We start from the raw sequence: 14,583 nt of genomic DNA on the forward strand, positions 1-14,583 counted from the left end.
GTGTGTGTGCGGTGTAATGGTGGGGAGATACAGCACGGGTGACTGATAAGTGGATGGCAGTGTGCATGAATGGTCGTAGGGTTTGGAAGGGCCGCAATGTTGACGAGAGACAGGGTCTTCAGCCGTCGGACTGGAAGGGGCCCCCGTCCGAGAGCAGGCTTGCCCCTCCGCCCCTTCGTGAACCAGCCCACCAGTCACTGTGCATGACTCGCACCCAGGCTGCTGGCGCTGGGGCGCATGACGGACGTGCTGCTGGCCAACACGCAGCGCTTGCAGGACCTCTGGGCCGTCTTCCTCAGGTGATGTGTTGAGGGGGGGTGATCGAAGGTCGGTGTTGTCGAGGGCCCTGCCGCCTGTACATGCTGCGTGCCTGATGCGCGAACCCGCTCCTCTGCAGGGCCTGCACGCCGCTGTGCCCCCAGTCCCCCCCTCGACGCGTTCTCCCTGCTTCCCCCAACCCCACAGCCACGTGCTGGAGGTGCTGGCCGCTGCCCAGCCCAGCGCGCGCGTGGTGGTGGTGGAGGCGCTGGGCCGCGTCGTGTCCGGGGCCCTGGCCCGGATCCCCGCCGCCGCGGCCGCGCCCGGCGGCGAGGCCCCCGCCGCTGCCGGTGCGCCCCCTGCTCCAGGCCCTCCCTCGGGCCTGGAGCACATGCTGCTGGTCTCGCTGGAGTCGGTGTACGGCGGGGAGCGGGAGCCGGAGGTGCGGCGTGCGGTGCTGCGCGTGCTGCTGAGCACGCTGCAGCGCCACGGCGAGCGCCTGGGCGGCGGCTGGGGCGCCGTCTTCCGCCTGCTGGCGGCCGTGCCGGAGGCGCGCGACGCCGCTGCCACCGACCTCGGCTTCCAGGCAGTGCAGCTGGTGGCGGGGGACTTTGCCGCGGGGCTGGGGGCGGCGCGCCTCCGCCGCTGCCTGGAGGTGGCCGCCGTCTACGGCGCGCAGCAGGTGCAGGGGCCTCAGAGGGGGTGGGTTTCTGTGGCATGCGTCGGTGAGAAGTGAGGGGTTGGGGCAGAGGATGGTGGCCGGGGAGAAGGAGGAATCGGAGCCTGGAGTCCCAGACCGGCCCTGGGGATTGAGCTCAGGACCCGAGTGCAAGGACCTGGTTGGCTGGGCACCCCCCCGCCTCCTCGTGTCCCAGTCCAGTGAGGATCTGCAAACCATTCCCTCCTCGGCAGACTGCATGCCTCTTCACACCCTCCACCACACAGGAGGATGTGAACGTGAGCCTGACCACCATCAGCCTGCTGTGGAACGTGGCAGATCTGGTAGGCAGGGCCGCGCCGGGGTCCGAAGGCGGCGCCCCTGACGGCGACACAGGGGAAGAGGCCGTGTCGCCGGGGGCGGGCCTGCGCCTGACCCAGGAGGAGGGCGATGTCATCCTGGAGCTCATCTTCTCGGCCCTGCAGGCAAGTCTGCTTGAGATGGGGAGAGATGTGCTTGTGGGGGCTGGCGGGAGCGTTAAAGGGGGATCGCAGGGATCCTCGACACTCTTGCACATGGACACATCTCCCCTCGCCCTCCCTCTCATACCACCAGGGCCTGGCCTCTGACCCACGGCCCGAGGTCCGTAACTCGGGCCTGCGCACCCTGTTTGCAGTGGTCATGTCGCAGGGCGGCCGTCTGTCGCGCGCGCGGTGGGAGGCCTGCCTCTGGGACATGCTCTTCCCCTTGCTCCGCCATGCCTTCCACATGTCGGTCACCAGCAGCCGCGAGGAGGTGGGTGACGCGAGCAACTTTGGGTGCTGTGACTCACGGCTGTGTTGTGGCAGGAATCTTGATTGAGGACTACGGCAGGGACAATGGATGACCGGCCCAGGGAGGGAATGAGGGACCGGAAGCGGGTCTTCTGGATGACTGGGCGCCAGGACGTGCCTGCAAGGCCCCTCCCAAGGGGCCCCTGGGCAACCAACTCTCGACATCTCTTTCCCCCTTGCTGTCTCAGTCTGGCCCTGCCGCCCTGGGGCGCTCACGCGGCGAGACCGTGCACCTGGTGGTGCACCACTCCCACAACAGCGAGGCCAAGCAGTGGGACGAGACGGTGGTGCTGGCCCTGGGCGGCATGGGGCGCCTGCTCCGCGCCCACCTGACCCTCATCGTCACCCTGGACCAGGGGGAGGCAGGTACTCGATGGTGTTCGTTTTCGAGGGGGGTAGCAGCCGGGGGGATGAGATTGTCAGGGTGGACAGATGCAGGCAGGACAAGGGTGGGGAGGTGGAGGGGAGGCGCTGGGTGGGAACCGCACATCGAGAGCCCTGGACGTGACGGCGCAGGCGGGGCGGCTGCTCCTGTGGGATGCTGGCATGCCCTGGATACATGCACCGGGGCTGTCCTGCCGGCCCATGTATCTGCCCGGCTGGCTCGTGCTGCCCTGTTCCCGAGGCTGTCGGGCACGCTGTGCAGTACGCCGCGCGCCGGGAACCCATGCCCTGGCTCCGTTATGGCCAGCTCCGTCCAGGAGGCTTCTTCACAAACCCCATCCAACTCCCCTCCCCCCCCCTCCCTTGCTCTCCAGGCTGGGAGGAGATGATGGTGGTGATCGAGTCCTGCATGGCCGGCGCGCGCAAGCGCGTGGCCCTGGCGGCCGTGGGCGTGCTGGGCTCGCTGCTGGCGGCGCACGGCGGGCGACGCGATGTGCTGGGCGAGGCGGCCTGGGCGCGCGCCGTGCGCGCCGTGGAGGTGGGCGTGGAGGCCGCGGCCAACCCCACCTGCCGCGTGCCGCTGGCGGTGCGCCTGGAGCTGGTGGGCCTGGCGGGGGCGGCGCGCGGCGCGGCGCGCGCGCGTGGCGATGCCGGCGCCTCGCTGGCCGTGCACCGCTGGCTGGAGCGCTGCGCGCGGCACCCCTGGTCCGACGACGACGCGTCCAACGGCGGGGCAGCCGCCTACGGCCTGCCCCCCGTGCAGAAAGCCGTTCTGGCGGCGCTGCCCGCCATCGCGCCGCAGCCCGATGAGGAGGTGAGAGAATTCTCGGTGTTTGGGGGGTGGAAAGGATGGTGGATATTCAGGGGATAGCAGTGGACTGACAAAGTATTTGGGTCTTGGAGGGCAGGGGCCACCCCGTGCCCAGTGTCCATATTCTTTGGGAGTGCCAGCGACAGTGTCCAGAGGGCATGGTGCTATGATATCCAGCCCTACAGACTGCCACGATCGCCGAGATCGATCACCCTACATACCCACTGAACTGACACAGGAGCTGTGGATCGACTTTTTGGCGACGCTGGCCCGGCTGCTGCACCCGGGCCAGATTCTGGAAGCAGCGCGCTCTGCGGCTGATGGCGAGCAGCGGCCAGAGCACCCCGTGGTTGGGCGCCAGGTGTCGGCCGCGCGCCTGCTGACGGAGGGTGGGGTGGAGGTCCAGTCTGCGCTTTCCTCCTCCTTCCTGCTCCAGGTGAGGCGCCGGTGTTCGAGAAGGGGAAGGAGGGGGGAAGGGGGCGCCTGATAACCGCAGGGCACTGAACATGGCTCACATGGAGTTTATGGGACTGGTGGCACCGAGTTCTACAATCTATCATGATCGATGCACTGTCACTCGCATTCACAATGCAGTGCCCCAGCAACAAAATCACAGGTGCTGGAGGCGCTGGTGCGGTACTACACCCCGGCTCCCAGTGGGGTCAGGGCGGCAACGCTGGCGGCGACGGTGGGCTGCCTGGGCGCCTGCATGGCGGTGAGTCCCTGGGTGGAGGAGTTTTTCTTGAGAATCTCATGGCATAAATTTGCAAAAAGCACATTTATCGGGGTTTGTAAGGCAGGCGCGCTACCACTGCGCCACAGCGACGGAATGCAATGTCACTGCTCGGGGTCGAACCGAGGACCGACTGCGAACATTACCGGGATGTCAGTGCAATTCGTGATTTGATTGCTGGCACTGTCCCGGTCGCGCGGGAGGAAAGCGCGAGGGCGAGTTTGTTTTGCCACAAGGAGTATCATTTGCATACCATTTTCTACCAATCCTTCCTCCTCCGCCCACCTGCAGGTTCGGCACACAGTCTACGACGAGGCGCTGTGGAGGGCGGCCGCAAAGGCCTTCACCTCCATCGTCCCGCAGGGCCTGCCAGCCCTGGTTGCCGCGAATGACCCGAAGCTGGAAGCCAGGGCGTGGGCAGCCCTGGCCGACGCCCTGGAGCTCTTCCTGCTGGGTCGAGGGGTCGAGTTCCCAACCACGGAGCCAACGCCAGAGAACGGAGCTGCACATGCAGGTGGTGCTGGGATGGAGGCGGCAACCCGTGACCCCGGCTCCATCCAGATGGCCTCTGTGACATCCGACGCGCATCAGGCCAGGTGCGCAGGTGTGGGCTAGCAAAAGGGAATGGGGCTCTCTGTAGAGGCTCTTGGGGCACTGTTCTTGTGGGAGGACTCTGTGCACGGAGGATATGTCCAGTGCTGGACCCCGGCTTGAGATCATCGTCGGGAAGGCCCAGCCAGTGTTAGCTGTTGCTTGGAAGCCAGGCTATCAGCGAGAACTATGTGTAGCCTCGGCAGCATCTCCATCCTTCTCCATGAGCCTCGATTTGGACCCCTCAAAACCCCTTCTCGTGCTCTCTTCCCCACAGCAATCAAGACGCAGCACAGCAGCAGGCGTCCGCCGCCACCGCTGCCGTGCAGTCCGATGACCCTGATGCCACCGCGGCCTCCGCAGCCAGCGATTCGGAGCTGGAGGCAGCGGTACTGGACACGCTGACCGACGCCATCCTGGCCAGCGCGCCCAGCATGCCGCCACCCACCCTGGACCGCTTCGTGGCGATCGTGGACGGCGGCGTCTGCCGGCCGCCCTGGCTGGCGCGGCAACTGCCGCACGCGGGGCTGGGCTTCTCCCAGGCCTGCCTCAGGAAGCTGTATGTCGTGGCCGCGCGGTACGGGGCCGGCGGCGACGGATCCCGGGGCGGCGGGGGCGACGGACTCAGAAATGGCGAGGGCGAGGAGGGCCAGCTGCCCGCGGCGGTGGCAGCGCTGAGGGCGCTGCTGGCGCGGTGCGACCACATGGTGCAAGCCGCCGTGGACGCCAAGACCCTGGGGGCTGAGGAGGGGGCCGCTAGGGCCAGGTGCGGGGAGGGTTGGCAACAGCAGAGAGGGGTGGTGACGGAGGTGCTCGCGCCGTGGTGGACCTTGATGAAGCTCTCGGGTTGTGGAGAGGAGATGAGGGGTGGCCACTCATGCTTTCACTCTGGACCGCTGTCGCTACACGATCTCGAGGCTCTGCCTCTGCACGCCCCCCGCCTCAATGTAGGTATGGCGGACCCAGCGGCCAGCCCCGACTGGACGAGGTGTTGTGCATGCTGGAGGTCCTGGCCTCTTTGACCCTGGACCCGGCGGTGGCAGACGCCCTGCTGGACGGCGCGGACGGCCAGTTGCGGCAGGTGCAAACAGGATTTGTGGGTATCAAGCAAAGGCAGTGGAATGCAGTGCTGCCCCTTGCCATCTGATCCGTGGGCAGGCCTCACTTTATGAATTCAGTTCCAATTCCCTGCTGTTGCAGTTGGTCGGGGTGGCAAGGGGGTGCGCCGGCAGGCGGCGCGGGCGGGAGCGGACCCACCTCCTGCTCATCTACCCCGCCCTCGTCCAAGCCGTGGCGCTGCAAGAGCCCCGCCTTCGCGAGATGGTCAGGGACGTGCTACAACTGGCCGGTGCCGAGCTAGGGCTGGGCGTGGCGGCCTCGCCAAGAGCTGAATGAGCGCTTTATGCCTCCAAGCTGCTCTGATGCGCTCGACGATCGTAGAGGGTCAGGGACCGACCAGCAGCAGCCTTGCTGCCACTTTCCAGCGAGAGCTAGATGATGCTGCTGTGACGTGGAAAGGGTGTTCCGATGCGGATGGTGCCCAGTTTCCTGCCCCATGACGGCGCATTGGTTCTGGCCAGGCGCGCAGATTCTCCGCACCACCATTGGGAGACGGTGCTGCTGCGCTGCAAACAGCTTTGACAGCACAGGTATCAAAGCCTTCGGTGCACATATGCTGCTGCGCATAGAAAAGATCTGGGCGCCCTTGCTAGACCACATGCTGTCGCCCCAAACATGCCCAGTCTCTTGTCATCGCCAGGTCGAGACTGTAACTCGTGTGCCACTCCTTACACCAGTCCGGGCAAGCAAGTAGAACCCTTTTGGATGCTCAGCCCTGGAGAACGTTGGCCACCAGGTCATCCACCTCCGCAATCGAGGCGCAGCTCGCCAGGATGGATCGGAAGGTGGTCAGGTCCTCCCCCCCGGCCACCGTGGCGTTCCCATTGCCTGCGATACGGAGGGGTTGGGGGTTGTTCAGGCCAGTGCAAGAGAGACTGACGGGCTCAAGCGAGTAAAAGGGGGAGCCAATATTTGGAGGCCTGCTTGCCACCATGGAGCGCAAATTGGTGAGATTGCATGCTCTACACAGATGGTCGCGCCTGGCATACCCTGGGTACATTTCATGCAGGCAGCGACTCTAGGCCAGGCACCTTTCCTCATCAACAACTCTTGCACCCCGCGACCCCAGCTCACCTCTGCGGTCGCAGTCGTTGAGGAACTCCTGCACCTCGTCGGTGGGGATTCCGTTGGCTCCCGGCCCCTCCGTGTCGGCAATCACCAGACGGGTGAGCATGTCGCCCGCCACCCTGCGTGAGCATTGTTGCATGCTAGAAGGGTTGAGTGGGGTCGAGCAGCAAGTTCTGGACCAGCAAATGGTCCTGAGGTGCCAATTTTTCGATGGCACCATTTCTCGGCCCAGCTCAACATCATGCATCCCCCCTATCACCACTTCTCCCCCTCCATCCATCCACTCACCCAAAGTTGCCCGCGCCTGCCTGGAACTGGGCGGCAGACCACAGCACGGCCGCCGCATCGGCGCCGGTCAGAGCCACGGCCGCCGCATGGCGCGCGAGGCGGGCCGCCGCGGCGGGGCTGGCGGCACGCTCCGCGGCGGCCAGCAGCGCGGCCGCCACCAGGCGAGCCAGGGTCGCGCCGTCCAGCTGGCCGCCGACGCGCAGCTGCTTGGCGGCTTCCTCCCATTCCCTGCGTCTGAACGCCGCGAGGGCGGGGGTCGCAGCGTGGGGTGTTCCCCGGGCGGACGTGGGCTGCCGTGGTGGGTGAGGGATCCGGGGCGGGGTGACCTGCTGCGTGGGGGCGGCCGGCACGGGTGCGGCTGTCGGGGCGGGTGCGGGTGTCGGGGCGGGCGCCAGCACAGCGGTCGTGCCGCCAAACATGGCCTCAAAGTCCTCCCACCCCGCCAGCAGGTTGCTGGCCTGGCCTGGGCCGGCGCTGGGGTGCCTGGACCCTGCGTGGAGAGTGGTAGAGGGGTCTGAGAAGATGCGAGGAGAAGGAGCTTTGATGGCTAGCCGTGCATCAGGTATCCACCCGGCAGAGGTGCACAGGCACCAGGGACATGATACTACCCTGTATCATGCCGGCCACCCCGTAAGCCACACCACAGTCTCACACCTCCGGCACTGGGCGCCTGCACAGGGCTGGGCGTGCCCTGGCCCTGGCTGCCACCCACACCAGACCCCAGGGCCAAGAGGCCAAAGGGGTCCGAAGCGGCGCCCTGGCCACCGGCCGCCGAGCTGGCGGCGGAGGGTGCGCGCGCCAGCGTGGCAAAGGGGTCCTCCGACGCGCCCGATACCGAGCGCTGGATGGCGGGGTAGCGCTGCGCCAGGGGACGAGGCAGGGGAGGATCCTGAGTGTGAGTCAATGAACATTGCAGGCATGCACGCCAAGCAGGTGGGTCCTGGGCAAGATCAACAGCGCGCGGTCCGAGGCGCACGCAAGAAGTGTGAGACTCGGCCCTGCGGCTGGCTACTTCCTTCGCACACCCAGCCCGCAAGCATGCCTCCTCCTCACCGCCGAGCCTCCGGCCGGAGGGGGTGGCGCCAGGGGCGGCGGCCCCAGTCTCAGCCCCTGCAGGGGATGTGTGGGGACGGTGGACGGACGATCCTCCTGTGAGTGGGTTTGCAACCCACACAGCATGCATGCCACACCCATTCCAACCACCAATGACTGCCAGGCAGGCTTGCTGCGCGGGTGAAACTCCCCTCCCAACCCCACCCACCCCCAAACAACACACACCTGCACAGCCGCCTTGAGGGAGGGGGCGGCCGCGGCGCCGGCCACGTTCCCCTCGCCCTCGCGGATGTTGAAGCTGAACCTCTTGCTCCCCGAGTGCGTGCTGGCCAGCGAAGGCGGCGTCCTGCTGCCGGTTGCGAGTAGGTCGACCGGCTCGGTGCCTGCAGCGCCCGCGGCCCTGCATGCGGGTATGGCGAAGAGAGGGAGATCTCGTAGGGAACGAATGGTCGCTGTTTGTGCGTCGCGCCCATGAACATTGCAACCGCTGATCCGAGGGAAAGCGTGAGCCCGTCCCACAGCCACACCCGCCCACCTGGCGGGGGCTGCCGCCGCCGCAACGGCCGCAGCAGCGGCCGCGCCGCCGGGCAGGGCGGCGGCGAGGAAGGCCTCGTCGTCGTCCGAGTCGAAAAAATCGTCGTCGTCATCCTCGTCCACGGCCATCGGCGGCTGGCCGGAGCCGCCGTTCCGCGGGTCCTGCACTCGGCCCGCGCCTGCTGTGGGCGCACCTCCGGCCCCCCCGCTGGTGGCGCTTTCCGTGCCCCAGTCAGAGGCGCGGGAGATCGAGGCGGCGCCTGCGCCGCGGCCGCCGTGCCGGCTGCCCTCCTCCTCAAACCCGCCCGCCGCATCGCTCGCGCTGGGCGAGGGCGGGCGCGGGGAGGCCGACGCGCCGCCGGCCGCCAGGCCGGAGGACGCACCGCTGCCGCCGAAAGCACGGCGCAGCGCCACCGCGCCCGGCAGGCCCGCGTAGGAGGCCAGCGCGCCGGCCTCCAGCGGCGGGATGGGCGCGCCCGCGCCGTCGTTGCCGGCCGTGCGCGCTCCCGCGCTTTCTTCCGTGCACTCTGTCTGCAGGAGCGTGGCCTCCATGAAGGGCAGACGCCCTGCCGGGGCCACGTCAACGTCGGCATCGGCATCCAGCGTGTCCTGTGAGACCTCGCCGTCCGGGCGCCAGGCGTGCTGAGTGTCGTCGCCTGCAAACCGCTCCGAGCCGCTCCCTCCATCCTCCTCCTCCTGGTCCTCATCTCGTGAGGCTGCAACCTCCCCAAGCACCGTGCGTGGGTCTTCGGCCGTTCCCTCCACGCGGGCCTCCAGGCGGACGCCCCAGTCGGCCAGGCAGGCACGGCCGCCGTGCGGGCTCTTGCCCGCCATGCCGCGGAAGGCGTTCTCGTTCACCGCCAGCAGCTGCTCCGCAAAGCCCTGGACGTTCTTCGGGGTCTGCAGAGTGGATGTATATGGGCGAGGGGTGGGGGACAATCAACAAAGTAACTCTGCAGTACACTGGACACAAACTCATACCGATGCAATGCTGGTTCATTCACGCCGACTGGAAGGCATCATGCCGCCAGGCTTGGCCGCGGACTTCTCAGCCGCTGCTTCAGCGGCCCCTCTCCTCAACTCCAACTCCAACCCCACCCCCCACCCCCCACCCGTTCACCCCCCCCCTTGGCACTCACCCCTCGTGCGATCTGCTGCAGGCCCGCCCAGTCGCCCTGGAAGACGCAGAGCGACAGCAGCTCCGGCCAGGCCCCGGCCGCCTGGAAGAGGCGGCGCGCGTCCCCAAAGCGCCCGTACAGCTGGCACACACGGGCGGCCGCAGCAAGCTGCAGGGCCAGGGCTGACCCCGGCGGGGCCGGGCTGATTGCGTCACAGGGGAGAGAGGGCGGGTGGGGATGAGGCGAGTGGGAGGGGACACTGCACAATCCCCGGCTGAGGCCTCTCCGTCCCTCCTGCTCCACTGTCGCCCCACGCTTGTAACCCCCCCACCCACCCACCCACGCCCGCTCACCCAGGGTGCGAGTCGCTGGCCTGCCACTCGCCCAGCAGCGCGCCGACCAGGGGCTCCCAGTCGCCCGCCATGGCCGAGTACACCGCGCCGCGCATGAGCCCCACGCCCGGCACCTCGGAGCGGGTGGAAAGCGCGGCGGCGACGCGCGGGTGCCCCGCCGCGGCCACACGGCGCAGCAGGTCCGGGCCCAGCGTGGTCGCGTCGTAGCTGGCCGCCAGCGCGGCCAGCGCGTGCGCCGCGCGGCGCGTGCCGCCGGGCAGCAGCCCCGTCCCCGCCAGGCCCGTCCAGCCCTCCACCAGGAGCTCCGGCGTGCGCAGCGCGCGCGGCGCCACGCCCGCGCCACCGTCGCCCGCGTCGTGCGCGAGCAGCAGCCTGTCGGCCAGCGCGCCCAGCAGGCTCGCGGGGGGTCCTGCCAGCAGCGTGGCCAGGAGCAGGGCGGTGCCGTCCCAGCGCGCCAGGTACACCTGCCCGCCCGCGGTGGCCACGAGCAGCGCAGGACCGACCCAGAGCGCGGAGGTGGGCACGCCCGCGGCGCGCGGCAGGGACACCACGGCCGCCACGGCAAAGCGCTCGGTGAGCAGGAGCAGGCGGCGCGTGGTGAGCGCGGCGGCGACCGCGGCGGCGGCGGCGCCGCCGTGGTTCTGAGCGCCTGCGTGCGCCAGGTCGTCGGCGGTCCCCGGCGGCCCGCCCAGCGCCTGCCAGGCCAGCGAGACCAGGGCCTCGCCGGGGTCAAGCGGCACGCGCGCGCGCGCCGGGGCGGCGCGCGCGGTCTTCCCGGTCGGGACGTCGAGCAGGAAGAGGGCGGCGCCGTCCCGCGCCAGCGCCACCACTTGGCGCGGGGGCTCCACGCGCCTGCGCTCTCGCGCCTCCCACGCCGCCAGTTCGGCGCGGCGCGCCGCGGCCTCCGAGGCCCCCGAGGCGCCGGAGTCGTCGGAGTCGTCGGAGTCAGTGGCGCCGGCTTCAGAAGCCTCCGCATCAGCCCCCCCCCCTGCGGTGGCCACGGCCCCTACGGGCCGCGGCTCCGGCGCCGCCGCGATGCGCGCGGGCGGGCCAGGGAAGATCGCCACCGCGCCCGCGTCGGCCAGCTCCACGCTGAACAGCGCCTTGGGCGGCGCCGCGCCCGCCAGCTTGGCGGCGTCGTAGACCAGCAGGCGCCGCCCCGATTCGGCCAGCACGGCCAGCTGGTCGTGCCCGGCGCCCAGCCATGCCGCGCCGCGGCCGGGGAGGAACCACTGGGCGCGCGAGGCGGCCAGCAGCGCGGCCTCTTCCTCGCGCACCGCGGTCCAGGCGCGCGCGCCGGGCCCCGCCCCCGCCGCCTGCGCGTCGGGGTCGGCGCTGCCCAGCGCGTCGCAGAGCAGCACCCAGAGGCCGCGGCGCGGCGATCGCAGCGCGGACCTCAGCCCGTGCGCCTGGCCGCGGTCCGAGGCGCGCGGCGGAGCCAGCACCTCGGTCAGCAGGCCGTGGGTGAGGTCGTGGGCGGCCAGGCGCCCGCCCGCGACGAGGTGCGCGTAGCGCGGGAAGCGCAGGCGCGACACCACGCCGTCGCCGTCGCGCTGGGTCCAGAAGCCGAGGCTGGAGTGCAGGGGGAGGAGGGCGGGGACGCCCAGGCACCCCGCCGGGTCGCCCGCGTCCAGCAGCTGCAGCGTGGGCAGGCGGGAGGGGGGCTGGGGCTCGGCGCTCTCCCCCGCGCGCGGCAGCGCCGCCAGCTCGCCGCTGCGCGGGTGGAAGGCCACCTGGCCCACGCCGGCCGAGGAGGGGGTCTGGGCGCCGCCGCCGCCCCCCGCCAGCGCCTCCAGCATGGTGCCCGGACGGGCGGCGGCCGGCGTCGCGGCCAGCGCGTCGCCCGCGCGCGGCCAGAGGCGCAACACGCGCAGCGCGGCGTCGCCGCCGGGCGTCGCTGCGGCGGCCGCCAGCGCCGCGCCGCCGTGCACGAAGCCCGCGCCGCAGAAGGGCGCGCCGGAAGGCGGGGGCGGGACCGCGCCCAAAACCCGCGCCTCGCGCGCGTCCAGCACCTCCACCGCCAGCACGGCGCGCCGCGTGGCCACGGCCACCAGCGCGCAGCCGCGGCGCAGCGGGTGCGCGACCGCGTGCAGCGATGCGCGCTCGCCGCCGTGCGGCTGAGGCTGCTGCTCGGCGGCCGGCAGGCCCAGGTCCAGCGAGTAGCCGGGGGCCCAGGTGCCCTCGGCTGCCGACACGCGCGCCAGCACCAGGCAGCCGTCGTCCGTCAGCGCCAGCAGCGTGCGCGGGTCTTGCGGGGGGGGTGGGGGTGGGGGAGGGCTGTAAGTTTTGGGTGTGTGAGGCAGGAGGCGGCGGAGTGTGGGGGAGCGTGAGACACACGGTGCGTTCCTGGACGGTCTCCAAGGGGCAGGGCCGGCCGTGGGTGCCCTAGTGGAGTCACAGTCATGCACATGAATGTATCGTTGCCTGGCCCTGGCACCTTCCAACCACCACCCAGTCCTTGGTCTCCTGGTGACCACAACCACAGCCGTCCAACGCCCGTCACAGACGCACTCGGACCCCCCACCACACACCTCCTGGGTAGGCGGCCAGGGCGAGGATGCCGGCCCGGTTCTCGGACTTGAGCTTCACTGCCGGGCCCTCGCGCGCGTCGCGGGCCGCGGCGCCGCTGGCGATGCCCGTGTCCAGCATGCGCAGCCCCGGCGCGCCCTCCACGGTGAAGTAGACGAGGGGCCGGGGACGGCCAGGGGCCACGCAAATGGCCACGGCGCTCCACTCCGCTTTCTTGGACTTGAGGGCGTGGGAGCTCTCGCACGCCCAGGTGTCCGTCGAGTACACCGCCACGGCGTTGGTCTGTGAAGGGTCGGAAAGAGGGAATGAGAATGGGGCCCTGGAAACGTGGGGCGGGGAACCTGGGACCATGCCGGTGGCCCCCAGCATGGCAGCTGCCAAATTTCTAACAGCCACCGCCGGCACGCCCTCGCTTGCGGCCTGGGGGTCCGGGCGAACGGTGCGCCCCACCGCACCTTGGCGAAGAGGACCAGGCTGGCACCGTCGGGGGTGAGCTCCATGGCTGAGGGCATGAAGCGGCAGTCGACCGCGGCACGCTGGCACCCAGACACGGCGTCAAACTCCAGGATGCGGCTTGACTGCTGCCCCACGGCCATGACCTGGCAGGATGGCGGTGGAGGGGGCAACCAGTGGGTTGAGGCCATGGATCCACTGCGGCCAGAGGGCTGGCGTGGGCTGCCTGCACGTCCTCCCCACCCCATCATCTCACCAGGTAGAGGCTGGAGCGGTGAGGGTGCCACAGCAGCTTGCCACCCATATATGAAGGGCTCTGGGAATCGAAAGGGATGGTACGGAGAGATGCATGACCATTGGTCAGATTTCATCGAGGGAATCCTAGGAGTGAGTGTTCTGGATGTAGAGGCAAGCACCCAGGGCGCGGTGCCACGGTCACCCATGCCCCTCACCGACCTTGATGTTCGTCAGAATGGTCTGTTTGGGCACCAACAGGGCTTGATAAGGTATCGGCTCCTCCACGATAGGGGGTGCCTGCGCGGCAGAAGCCTGCCTGGCGGGCACTTGGGCCATCGTGGCCAGCGGATCACTCGCAGCCTGGCACAACCGGCCCCTTCTCACAATCGGGCAGACATACTTTCTCTTCTATAACACCAGTGAACTTGTATATTAGGCGGAAGTCGGCCTCGATCAGCCGGACCATCCATCGGGGGCCCACGCGCGTTGGTCTCCCCGTGGGGGAAGGGGATCTGTAACAAACCTACTTACGGTTCCCGCGCGTTCGAAACCAACTCCGACAGCCCCTGCACTCCAGGGAGGGTACACCAGGGCATGCGTGAGAGCGCAGATAAAATGCATAAAACATAATCTAATTACAAAGAGACTTGTGGCATCCATGGATCCCTTGCTCCTGCTGGGGCTGCTTGGTGGGTACCCCGGCCGTGGCCGAACCCTGCCCAGGTCGCTCAGCCTCGAACTCCTGCTTCGAGGGGTCGACGGGGCGGCCCGGAACGTGGGTCGAGCCATCCTGCGCTATGTCTTCATGCTCAGATCCAGCGTCCATGCCTCCCGGTGGCTGGACCGCGCCCGAGCGCTGCACCTGCCCCGGCTGGACTCGGCTGCCTTGGCCACCATGAGGGCCGCCGCCCTGAGGATGCTGGCGTCGCGACTCCTGGCCCAGCGGCCGCCCAGCCGATCACAAGCTCCTTCAGAGACGCCGTCGAAGCTCTATACCCTGCGCCTGTTCCCCACCAGGTGCGCTGCGTCTTGCCATATTGGTTGTGGGCAGGTGCAGAGTTGGGACCCACCGGCCAACACGGTACATTTGCAGTCCCCTCCCACCGAGCCTTAAGCATGTGCTTGCACATCACCATGCAACCTCCTCCTCACATCCTCCTTCCCAGGTGGCACGTGTCCTTGCACGACAGCCCTGCCCTCCCGGCCACGCCGCAGCCTCAGAAGGAGGCCGGCCCCGCCGGCCCCCCACCGCGTGCCGCTGCCGTCGAGGGCTATGCCGCCCTGGCATGCTACACCCAGCTCCACCCCAGCGCAGCACTCAAGGATCAGAGACCCAGGCTGGACTCCATCACGGCAAGCGAGGCGCGGGACGCCATCGCAGCCTGGCTCCCTCCACCATAGTGGACCTGGTGCAGTTGCTGATTCCAGCTTCCACCCAGCCGCTGTGCTGCATGTCAGATGGCCTGCTGTGTGTAGCCTACAAACACCCCCCCTCATCCCCAGCATTGCAACGTGTCTGACCATTACAGACGGCGGGAAGGGGGATGGAGCAAGGGAGGGTCC

The 14,583-nt window shown here is 69.2% G+C and overlaps 3 protein-coding genes across 3 annotated transcripts in view; 1 reads left to right on the forward strand and 2 right to left on the reverse strand.

Annotated features, from left to right (window-relative positions):
* Nucleotides 1-5,663, forward strand: part of F751_6144 (MON2-like protein) — a gene marked incomplete at both ends in the record, with an annotated part of 9,822 nt that extends 4,159 nt beyond the window's left edge. Inside the window, 14 exons of the mRNA XM_011399778.1 lie at nucleotides 219-299; nucleotides 466-535; nucleotides 647-940; nucleotides 1,204-1,434; nucleotides 1,532-1,711; nucleotides 1,938-2,115; nucleotides 2,508-2,719; nucleotides 2,819-2,947; nucleotides 3,183-3,380; nucleotides 3,561-3,659; nucleotides 3,969-4,273; nucleotides 4,546-5,034; nucleotides 5,220-5,349; nucleotides 5,469-5,663. Coding sequence (XP_011398080.1) covers nucleotides 219-299; nucleotides 466-535; nucleotides 647-940; nucleotides 1,204-1,434; nucleotides 1,532-1,711; nucleotides 1,938-2,115; nucleotides 2,508-2,719; nucleotides 2,819-2,947; nucleotides 3,183-3,380; nucleotides 3,561-3,659; nucleotides 3,969-4,273; nucleotides 4,546-5,034; nucleotides 5,220-5,349; nucleotides 5,469-5,663 — 2,791 coding nt within the window. The remainder of the gene's footprint in view (nucleotides 1-218; nucleotides 300-465; nucleotides 536-646; nucleotides 941-1,203; nucleotides 1,435-1,531; nucleotides 1,712-1,937; nucleotides 2,116-2,507; nucleotides 2,720-2,818; nucleotides 2,948-3,182; nucleotides 3,381-3,560; nucleotides 3,660-3,968; nucleotides 4,274-4,545; nucleotides 5,035-5,219; nucleotides 5,350-5,468) is intronic.
* F751_6145 (hypothetical protein) lies at nucleotides 5,211-5,411 on the reverse strand (the record flags this gene model as incomplete). Its single annotated transcript, XM_011399779.1, has 1 exon — nucleotides 5,211-5,411. One exon carries the CDS (start codon nucleotides 5,409-5,411, stop codon nucleotides 5,211-5,213), a length of 201 nt encoding a protein of 66 aa, XP_011398081.1.
* A 433-nt stretch (nucleotides 5,664-6,096) lies between the features above and the next one.
* F751_6146 (hypothetical protein) lies at nucleotides 6,097-13,356 on the reverse strand (the record flags this gene model as incomplete). The annotated part of the gene is made up of 14 exons (XM_011399780.1): nucleotides 6,097-6,215; nucleotides 6,462-6,574; nucleotides 7,161-7,233; nucleotides 7,398-7,602; nucleotides 8,022-9,230; nucleotides 9,470-9,650; nucleotides 9,802-9,914; nucleotides 10,098-10,370; nucleotides 10,869-11,069; nucleotides 11,163-11,534; nucleotides 11,790-12,049; nucleotides 12,333-12,612; nucleotides 12,786-12,929; nucleotides 13,240-13,356. 14 exons carry the CDS (start codon nucleotides 13,354-13,356, stop codon nucleotides 6,097-6,099), a joined length of 3,660 nt encoding a protein of 1,219 aa, XP_011398082.1.
* Between the last annotated feature and the right edge of the window lie 1,227 nt (nucleotides 13,357-14,583).

The sequence above is a fragment of the Auxenochlorella protothecoides genome, assembly GCF_000733215.1.
Source record: "Auxenochlorella protothecoides strain 0710 unplaced genomic scaffold scaffold82, whole genome shotgun sequence".
NCBI classification, from domain to species: domain Eukaryota; kingdom Viridiplantae; phylum Chlorophyta; class Trebouxiophyceae; order Chlorellales; family Chlorellaceae; genus Auxenochlorella; species Auxenochlorella protothecoides.